Source organism: Pogona vitticeps, chromosome 3 (genome assembly GCF_051106095.1).
Source record: "Pogona vitticeps strain Pit_001003342236 chromosome 3, PviZW2.1, whole genome shotgun sequence".
Classification (NCBI taxonomy): Eukaryota; Metazoa; Chordata; class Lepidosauria; order Squamata; family Agamidae; genus Pogona; species Pogona vitticeps.
In genome coordinates, this window is record NC_135785.1 from 245,875,753 (window position 1) to 245,886,270 (window position 10,518).

The following is a 10,518-nucleotide window of genomic DNA, read 5'->3' on the forward strand; positions in this document are numbered from 1 at the left end:
TGTTGGGAGGAGGAGGAGGCTCTGATTATTTGAGCAGAGCACAGAAACCGTCAATCTTTTCTAGTTCGAATTCATTCTCTGCCTCTTGCAGGGCCTGATTATTCAGAATTACTTGTTTGGCATTCTCCCTGCGTTTAGTGCCATGGTTTAGCGCGTTCTCCGTTTCCAGTAAACACAAACAGTGTGCCAGCGATAAGTATTCAGACATCTTAAACTTGGCTCCTGTTATCTGACTGGGGGCTGATTATTTTATAATTGAAAGTAAATGCAATCAACATGGGGCAAAAGTGAAGTGAGAAGGCAGGCAGCCTCGAGGCAACGCAATGGAGAGGCGCACAGAAGTAATCTTTGTACAGATGTACAGAAATAATCTTTAATGGTATTTGGCTTGAAGACAATGGCAATGACCATGAGATTTGTCTGTTCTGTGGATGAAGTTGCTGCAAGGACGCCAGAGTAGGCGAGGATCTGTCTGGACTGCAGATTTGGACCAAGATTCATTGCTGGGCAAGGAGTCCTATATACAGTGGTGCCTCGCATAACGTTTGCTTCGTTTAACGTTTTTTTCGCTTAACGTTTATTTTTTCAGAGTCAGATTGTGCTTCGTATAACGTTTTTCCCTATGGGCGATTTTCGCATAGCGTTTTTGGGACCATGCTTCGCTTAACGTTTTTTGTTTTAGGTCCCCTGCTTCACTTAACGATGTTTTTGTTTTCAATTTAAAAAGTGTCTTAGAAGGGTCCAAAACGGTTCTAAATGCTTGGATTCGTTAGAGGACCCCTTAAATCATGTGCAAACCTGATTTGGCTTTGATCTGACGTTTCGTTAATTTTTTGTGAATTTTTGTTTTTTGGCCCATAGGAACCAATGGACCTGTCAAAATCTGACAGCTCCATGCTTTCCTATGGGGGAGAAAACAATTTACAAAAAATTAACGAAAGTTCAGATCAAAGCCAAATCAGGTTTGCACACAACTTAGGGGGTCCTCTAACGAACCCAAGAATTTAGAACAGTTGCTGAGTCTTCATTAATTTTTTGTGAATTTTTTCTTCCCCCATAGGAAATAATGGAGCTGTCAGATTTTGACAGCTGTCAAAAGTTGGGGGAAAAAAATTCACCATTAATTAACGAAAAGTCAGATCAAAGCCAAATTAACTTTTGCATCCGTTTTAGAGGGTGCAGAAGCTAATCCAAGCATTTAAAACCATTTTGACCCTTTTATGACACACTTAATTTTGCAAAAATTGACTTCGCAAAGCCATTGAAACGTATTGAGTCAGCTACAATACATTCCAATGGAGGATACATTGTATCGTATAACGATGTTTCCTATGGGTTTTTTCGCTTAAGGACGGCAATCCGTGCCTATTGGAACGGATTAACCGGTTTCCAATGCATCTCTATGGGAAATGGTGTTTCGCATAACGATGTTTCGCATAACTTTTTTTTTTTTGGAACCAATTAAAAACGTTATGCGAGGCACCACTGTATTTTCCCATCTGTTGTGCATGCATCTAGAAATGCATATGTTCGGGGGCTTGAGACCTGATTTTATCACTTAACCTATAACAAACTTCCCATATGTTATGGTCATCATTTGAAACTCTTCTTCAAGTTCTCCCTAACAATTTCTCACTGGTTGCCTCCAATTTATGCAGCTCTCACCTGGCCTGTTATCTCCTTTCCTTCTGCATACTAGCAAAACATGCTCCTTTCTGTAGGAATCTTAGGATCCTCACTCTTGAGCTTTACAATGACTGCACTTCCTTTTCTTTGTACTTCTTTATTTTCTTCATAGCTGTCTTTGTATTTTTGTTTTACAGTGAGTCATTTGAGATGTCTTAGGGGACAGAAATGTATGTGTATGCATGTGCAGATGTTTTAAGTACATCTTTAAATAGTAAATGTCACTATTGCTGCTAGCACTCCTGTTTGAGTTCAAGTCCAGTTGATGAAAGGAGAAGAAAGAGGGTGGGAACCACAACTTGTTCTTTCTACTTCCCTGTTTTTCCCTCTTATCTGGCACATCGGTAGCAATCATGATGGAGAATATAAAATGGAATAAGCAATACATGGAACAAGTAAGTAGAGGTATAGTAAAGGAGAGATTGGGACATGGTGGCGCTGTGGGTTAAACTGCAGAAGCCTCTGTGCTGCAGGGTCAGAAGACCAGCGGTCGTAAGATCGAATCTACGCAACAGAGTGAGCTCCTGTTGCTTGTCCCAGCTCCTGCCAACCTAGCAGTTCGGAAGCATGTAGAAATGCGAGTAAATAAATAGGTACCACCTTAGTGGGAAGGTAACGGTGTTCTGTGTCTAGTCGTGCTGGCTACGTGACCACGGAAACTGTCTTCGGACAAACGCTGGCTCTATGGCTTGGAAACGGAGATGAGCACCGCGCCCTAGAGTCGGACAAGACTGGACTAAATGTCATGGGGAACCTTTACCTTTACCTTTAGCTAAAGGAGAGATTAGAATTAGGATTTACTTTGCCAGATTACCACTTCCAGAACCCTATAGTCACAAAGCCAACTATCATGCTGACTGGGGCATTCTGCCGGCAATGCCTTCAGCTGAACTAACCAGAAAGTCACCAGTGTCCTATAGGTTAGCATTTCACCTAAATCCCAAATCCTGGCTTCTGTCTTCCAAATGTGGCTCCAAATTTCTTCTGTTTGAGAGGATGACAAGCTAAGTTATAATTCTAAGTTTTGGCTTCCTGTCAGCCTCTTGATATGCTTTGCTTGTCCACCTTACTGGAGGAGCTGAGGGAGATTAGTTGGCTAAGACACAGTAGTTCCCCACACATAAATGATAAGCCAGAGTGTGGGCTGTCTTAGTATCTCCTTACAACTGCTATGAAAAAGCAAAAGCATTTTTGGCAGAAAGGGAACTAATTTCTTAATTCCATTTCGCGAGCAGGGTGTGGTTTATCATCATCAGAACGCCAGCCATTGTTTCAGCTCATCAGTTGTAAAATACAAGTAACAGGGAACTCCCTTGCAGACTTGTTTTTAAATTCCCCCCCTCTCAGATATTGAAGTGAGCATATGTCTGCAGTATTTGATTTTTTTTTCCTCTTGCAGAACAAAAATCATATCAGAATTGAAAATCCTGGGAAAGATATTTTAGCAATCTAACTCCTCCCTGTCATGTGTAACTGCGAAATTGGTGTGGTTGGTGTGTTTATGCCACATTTGTAGCAGTTCTCCCCCTTTGTTCTTGCAGTTTGGCTGCGATCGTAGCAAGACTCTTGTGGACATCTGTGGAGAGAAAGGATTTCAGGCCTTTGTGGGTGATGCATTGTCTGTGCCGATCCGAAGTGGCTCATGTGATGCCTGTATCTCCATTGCAGTCATCCACCATTTTGCAACTGTGGTAAGTGAAAACTTCTACCTGGAGTTGTTTGCAAAGGTTTGTTGTTAGTCCAGGTTAGAACAGACCATGGAATCAATGGAACTCAATAAATCAACACAGTTATTTAAGTGTGTTAACTGTGGCTTGAACTAAAGCAGTATTTAGGCTAGTGTTATCATGTAGAAACTTCAGGACTGTTTGTCCATCTGTCCGGTAGCAACTCCTCTGATTGGCAGCACTTTCCAGGCTCTCAGGCGTAGGTTTTCCCACCACTTGATCCCTGGCCCTTTGACCAGGAGGATCTGGCACTTGAAACAGCTCCTTCTGCTCATGTAGTCCTTCAAGGAGACTTAGCTATGCAATCCGGCCAGCTTTCTGAGGTGCTGTGATTAGCAGGGTTTGGAAAAGTTCCACTGGCCATGCTGGTTGGAGAATTCGATAAATGTATTCCTGAAAAAGAAAAATGTCCAAGCTTACCTTTGTAGACTCAATACAGGCTTTTCTGTATACATCAGTCAGGGCCCAGGTCATGAATTGTAATGAGGGATGCACAAGCACCTATTTGAGTTTTAAATGTACCTTTCATTAAGTTGCTCACATTTATTACCTGGTGGCTTTTCTTTTGTTGTGTTTTAATGCTTTCCTTTTTTAAATGATTCCTTGCTTGGTTATATACTGTATTGCTTTAGCTAAGGCTGTTAGTTGCCTTGGGGGCTGTATTATGGAGTCAAAACACAAGGTAAAATATTTTAATAAACAAGTGGATAAAAGAACAATAAACCTGCCCTCATTTATATGAATCACCAGGACACATCCATAATTTACTATACCAAGACGTTGCTTGCACTTGTGGCCTCATTGCTGTTGCTCCCACGTTGACGTCATCTGCTTTTCCTTTGGCTAGGAGAGAAGGCTGATGACTCTCTCCGAGATAGTTCGGCTGCTGAGGCCAGGTGGAAGGGCACTCATTTATGTCTGGGCTCTAGAACAAGAATACAACAAACAGAAGTCTAAATATCTGAAAGGAAAACGAGCTGGCAGTGAGAAAGAAGGAGAAATAATCTGCAATACTGCAACAGACACAGGAGACAGCGGCTGCCGAGACTCACTGCATTGCAGTGAGAATGTTACTCAACTTGAGGGCAGGCAATATAGTGCAAATCAAATTTTTCCCAATGAGTTGCCTGTTCATACCAACAGAACTTCCTTTGACTCCCAGGACTTGTTGGTCCCTTGGCATCTGAAAGATGGTACAAAGAAAAGCACAAAGCAGGCCAAAGTACATCACCCTTCAGCCAACTCTTCAAATGTGCAAGATTGTCCTCCTGTTTTCCACCGTTATTACCATGTCTTTTGTGAAGGAGAACTGGAACAGCTGTGTAGAAGGCTCGATGGCATAACGGTGCAGGAGAGCTACTATGACCAAGGGAACTGGTGTGTGGTTCTTGAAAAGCAGTAACATGTTAACAATATCTTATAGGCAATATTCATATTTGTTTGTGGGAATGTTTCTGAAAAGAATGTTCATTTAGTCTTTCCTATATATTTATGAAATACTGTTTTTCCAATGTTGTACTTTTCAAAAATGTGGTTTTATTAGTTTTAGGGTAACATTCAAAACCAAACTGGGGGGATATATGTAGTAAAACACAGTCAAGAAAATGGAGGGCATTGAATCACAAATGCATTCGATTTAATGGTAAATAGGTAATTCCAGAATTTTATTGTGACATCTGTTTTCAGTTTATTCCAGTACATTTTTGCACAGGTTTCTATAAGAGTGTGGAAGAGACAGATGAACTTCGTTTTGGTTAGTATGTAAGAACAATTGAAGCCTGACCTCCTAGTGTGAGTATCGTAGCTGACTTCCTAAGTCAGATAGCACGTCATGCAATAAAGCCCATGCAGCCAACACTAGTTTAGCTATCTGAGCAAATCTGTCTTGAACACAACACACTTTGAACTTTATATATTTCCCTGCTTCCTTTTCGTGATCGCTGCCTTGGACCAATAGTGTTTCTTGCCTGCTTTTGGCCTTGTATCTATTTTTGACCCTTTCAGTCCTGTATTGTTGCCTTGAAACAGTTTGTCCCACTCTGCACTTTTTTCTGGTCCTTCGCTATTTGTCTGCCTGATTTGGCGCTTGAGCTTCAGACAGGGCTAGAATTACTGTTAAGAAGAGCCATGGGTCCCAGATGTTCAATGGCTAGAAGACCATCGCCTACGCTGGCTTGGTCTTCTGGGAGTTATAGTCCAAAAACAGTCGGAAATTCCAAATTTGGGGGACACAAACTAAGACAACTGCCTTGGGTGGCAGATTTTGTTTGTTGTGAAAGGGCAGCAAATTGGTATTTGTTTGTTTGTTTGTTTGTTTGACTTATCTTCTGGCCCATACTTGCAATCATTCTTATAGCTGAGCTATGTGTCTGGTTGAAGTTATTGGGATATCTCATCTCCATGATTCCTGTGTTCTGACTAACCAGTCAAAGTGGCACTGTGGATGAAGTGGAAACCAATTATGTTATGGCTGAGGAGAAGTCAACTGCTTCTGTTTGAAAATATCGGAGTAAATACTTTTCAGCATGCGCAAGGGGTGGGGAAGTTGATGAGGTTTGGGACTCTGAGGTACTTTCAGATTATGACTAACCATGTGAGAGGGAACATACGGAAGAAGGTGGAAGACAGCCACATACATAGAAAAGTACATGACATAATAAATTGGCCATTACGTCTCCATGCTGAGCTAGCATGAATTGGGCTTCTACAGAGATGGGAAAACCTACCTTTTCCTTTTCTGCAAGTCCCAGGATCCCATAGCCAGCTTGGTGACAACATGGTGGCTGTGGGATTCTGGATATAAAAAAACAATTAAGTTTCCCATCTGTGGGTTGTTAAGGTGGCTGAAAGCACCTCAAGCATCCCAGAATTCTTTCTTCACTGCTTTTTGTAGTCTTGAGGGAGAAGGGAGGAAGGTATTTCTTTCCTCTCCACCCCTGGAGGGTAGGCGTTCTCCTTAGCTTTTAAGACTATATATTCCAGGCTTTCTCCATTGAATCCTAGGGATTGATCAATAACCAATTACTTTTCTTTATGTTAGGTTTCATTATTGCAAATACATTCATGTGGCCCAGGGAGACCGTGCTGCCAGAATGACATAATGTAAAGCTTAATAGAAACAATACAATAAAACACACATGCAGAGCAGAGTTACATTCTTATGGGGGTGAGGAGCATGGCCAACAAACTGTATATTTGCTCAGCCCTGGGAGGTGGAAGTGGGGGCAGACTGGCAAAATACACAACCTGACCATTGCAAGACAGAGATCTGACACTACAGCTTAAGAACAAGTGAACAAACCAATGTTTGTTCCTAGGGAAGGTTTCTCTTTTAAAGGAGATCATGTGACCAACTGTGTTGGTAATTAGCCCATGTGTAGCATACTGGGTGGCTACATACTTCAACAGAACCTACATCTATCTTTTTCTTCAAGGGCATGACATATGTAGATTAATAGTGCACACTTGAACTTTCTATTTCTAGCAGCTCGTAAGACCAGACAGGAAGTTTCATAGTGCTGAGAAGGCCAACAGGTAAATCTTCAGTGAATATGGTATAGGAGAAGAAGAAAAATGCCCCTAACAAATGCTACAATCTAACACATACACATTCCTGTTCTTTTTGTGTCTGTCTAGCTGGTGCCATGTTTATCTTGTCTGTCAATTTAACTTATTTTGTTTTTATTCCTTCCTTGCTCTGACCTCCATAGTGGCATACTCATAATGAGGTTTCTCAGCATCTATATTTGAAGTGTAGGATATTTAATACCAACAACACATAGTCCTAATTATTCCCCCTTTCACAGGAAGATATATATATATGGAGTGGGTACATAACTGTGAAAAGAAGAAAACTAAAAATACTAGCAGGAGATGTGCATTTCTGAAATGACCACTGATGAGGCTGACATTCGTTTTCTAAAAATTACCTCACTTAAACCTGTGTATGCCATCAGCCCAATGTTTGCCAACATAACAATCCAAGTAGATTGCCATCTTCTTGCTTGTGAAAAGTCCCATTGGTGGCATTTTGGTTAAATCAATGCATGAAAAAGGCATTGCTAGGTAGATTTTGGAATTTCAGGGCATGTCTGTATCCAACATATTTCTGTAAAAAAACAGCTCATATTGCCTAGTGTGGAAGAAGTGAGAGTTTTTCAGCCTATTAGATTTCTTTAAATCAGGCGTCTCCAAACTACGGTTCGTGGGTCATATGCGGCCCGTTTTGCCTTTTTATCCGGCCTGATGAACGTCTCAGGTCCGTTACCTTCAGCCCTTGTGTGCGGATGGGTGGGTGGGCCTGCAGGCAGGCAAGTAGGTGGGCATGTTCCTTCAGCCCTCAAAAAGATGAAGCATATATGATGTGGCCTCCATGCTGAAAAGTTTTGAGACCCCTGCTTTAAATCACCCCTTCCCAAAATCTCTCTCTCTGTGTATTTCTCTTGGAGTTTGATAAAATTAATCGTTTAATCTCACATACCTTGAAAATCCTATTAGGTTATTATTAAAATCCTATTAGTCATATCCATAAGTTGGATGTAATTCAGTGGCAAATAATATATAATATATACACTTAGACACATCTGGGAAGCTTGTGAGAAGTAGGAAGAGCCTGTTTGGATCTCTTTTGGGGAGAAAGACATGAAACAAATAAAGCAATTAATTAATTAATTAAAAGACAATAATTTATTTTAGTGATTAAATATTTATTAGATTAATATTCCGCATTTCCCCCTAACAATGGAAATCAAGGTGGCAATCAATGAAATAAGAGCTAGTGCAAGAAACATAAAATGGACTAATTTTTAAAAAGTTAAAAGGAAATTGAGAGCGAATCATTACAGAGGAAAAAGAGAGCAATGGGCCAGATTAAAACCTCATTTTACAGCTATCCATTGTGACTGCCAAAGGCCTGCCAGAATTAAAGGACTTTGCCTGCTGTTAAATTGAAAGCAAACTAAAATGGGGAATGGTGCCAACCTGGAGTAAAACCAGAAATGACAAAATATGTCCTAAAGATCTGAAAAGCACCAAAAGTTGTAAAGTCAGAAAGGTCTGGGAAAGTATGATTTTTTTTTTTTTTAAAAAGCCTTTACAGTGGACCCTTGACTTACAGACAGCTTGACTTACAGACTTTTTGAGTTACAGACTTCTCTGGCCGCAAAATTAAGGTTTGACTTGCAGCCTGAGAATTGACTTACAGACCAGAAAAAAACCAAAATGGAACAAAAACGGCCTGTTACAGGATTAATCGGTTTTCAATGCACTGTAGGTCAATGGAGACTTGACCTACAGACTTTTTGACTTGAGAACCGCCTTCCAATACAGATTAAGTTCTCAAGTCAAGACCCCACTGTATGTGGAAATAAAAGACCACGATGTAGGTGATTTCCTGTCTCAGGCAATCTAAGCTTCCCTGAGAAAGAAGCTTGTCCTACCGACTCTAGAATTCTAAGATTAGAGCAATGGTGAGCAATATGAGGCGTTGTTGTTTAGTCGTTTAGTCGTGTCTGACTTTTTGTGATCCCATGGACCAGAGCACACCAGGCCCTCCTGTCTTCCACTGCCTCCCGGAGTTGGGTCAAATTCATGTTGGTCGCTTCGATGACACTGTCCAACCATCTCATCCTCTGTCGTCCCCTTCTCCTCTTGCCTTCACACTTTCCTAACATCAGCGTCTTTTCCAGGGAGTCTTCTCTTCTCATGAGGCATTAGATACGCATAAATTTGCCTTCCTCTGGGCCTGCTCACAGCCAGAGTGGCCTTGGGCAAGCTGCAAAGACTGTAAAGGATCCCCCGAAGAAGGGAATGGTAAAGCACTTCTGGGGATTCTCTACCCGGAAAATTCTGAAAAGGGTTGCCAAGAATCGACTTGACATGACATGTTGCTGTTGCTGTTTCTAGGCCACTGTGTGGATTGGGGTCTACAAGGGAAAGGAAATTGAGAGGGCCACAATGACAGCGGTAAGGGAGAGGTGGGTTCCCTCATAGCATCTTGCTCACAGACCGTCCAAAGCCTGATGCCTGCTCGAAGCAATTCATTTAGGCAAGGACAAAATGCAAAAGGTCACCGTGTACTAGAATTATTGGATTTGAACTCTGGCAAACATAGTTTTCAATCTGCCCTAAATTAACTGGATAGACCTCAGCAAGTCATGAGTTCTCTAAAATTAATCTGATATAAAAAGACAGAACTGGTAAATGCAGCATATTCTTTAGGAGAGCTACCGAAATAACATATAATGTGGAGAGCATGAAGGGGGCCCTGTGCTGAAACAGTCACAATGACCTTTTCCTGAGAGCGTTTATTAGTGTTGTGGTTGGAACTGTCCTATGACTCAGAATTCACTACTGTATTTGGTAACTCCTTTTGCCATTGTAACTGTATCTGCACTAGACAGTTAATAACAGTTTAATATCATTTTAACAAGCTGGTCATCACAAACACTCTTACAACACAAGAGGCTACTACACATAGACATCACCAGATGATAGGCAATACCGAAATCAGATTGATTATGTTCTCTGCAGCCAAAGATGGAGAAGTTCTATATATTCAGCAAAAACAAGACCTGGAGCTGACTGTGGCTCTGATCATCAGCTTCTTATAGCAAAACTCAAGCTTTAACTGAAGAAAGTAGGAAAAACCACGGGTCTAATCAGGTATAATCTAAACCAAGTCCCTTATGAATACACAGTGGAAGTGAAGAACAGATTTAAGGAACTCGATTTGGTGGACAGAGTGCCTGAAGAACTTTGGATAGAGGCTCGTAACATTGTACAGGAGGCAGCAACAAAAAACATCCCAAAGAAAAGGAAATGCAAGGAAGTCACTTGGGCCTTAGAAAGCTTGGCTAACAACAAGGCCAGTGGAGGTGATGGCATTCCAGTGGAACTATTTAAAATCTTAAAAGATGAGGCTGTTAAGGTGCAACACTCAATATGCCAGCAAGTTTGGAAAACTCAGCAGTGGCCAGAGGACTGGAAAAGATCAGTCTACATCCCAATCCCAAAGAAGGACAGTGCCAAAGAATGCTCCAACTACCGTACAATTTATTTGTTTGTTTGTTTAACTTATATGCCGCCCACACTACCCAAAAGTCTC

General features: G+C 41.3%; 1 protein-coding gene across 5 annotated transcripts in view; it reads left to right on the plus strand.

The window, feature by feature from the left end:
* Positions 1-4,928, plus strand: part of ALKBH8 (alkB homolog 8, tRNA methyltransferase) — an 80,676-nt gene extending 75,748 nt beyond the window's left edge. For all 5 annotated transcript variants that reach the window (XM_020803168.3, XM_020803164.3, XM_020803165.3 and 2 more), the window contains exons 11-12: positions 3,228-3,377; positions 4,261-4,928. In XM_020803168.3, the coding sequence (XP_020658827.3) occupies positions 3,228-3,377; positions 4,261-4,815 (705 nt within the window). In that variant the 3' untranslated portion in view covers positions 4,816-4,928. The remainder of the gene's footprint in view (positions 1-3,227; positions 3,378-4,260) is intronic.
* The last annotated feature ends 5,590 nt before the right edge of the window (positions 4,929-10,518 follow it).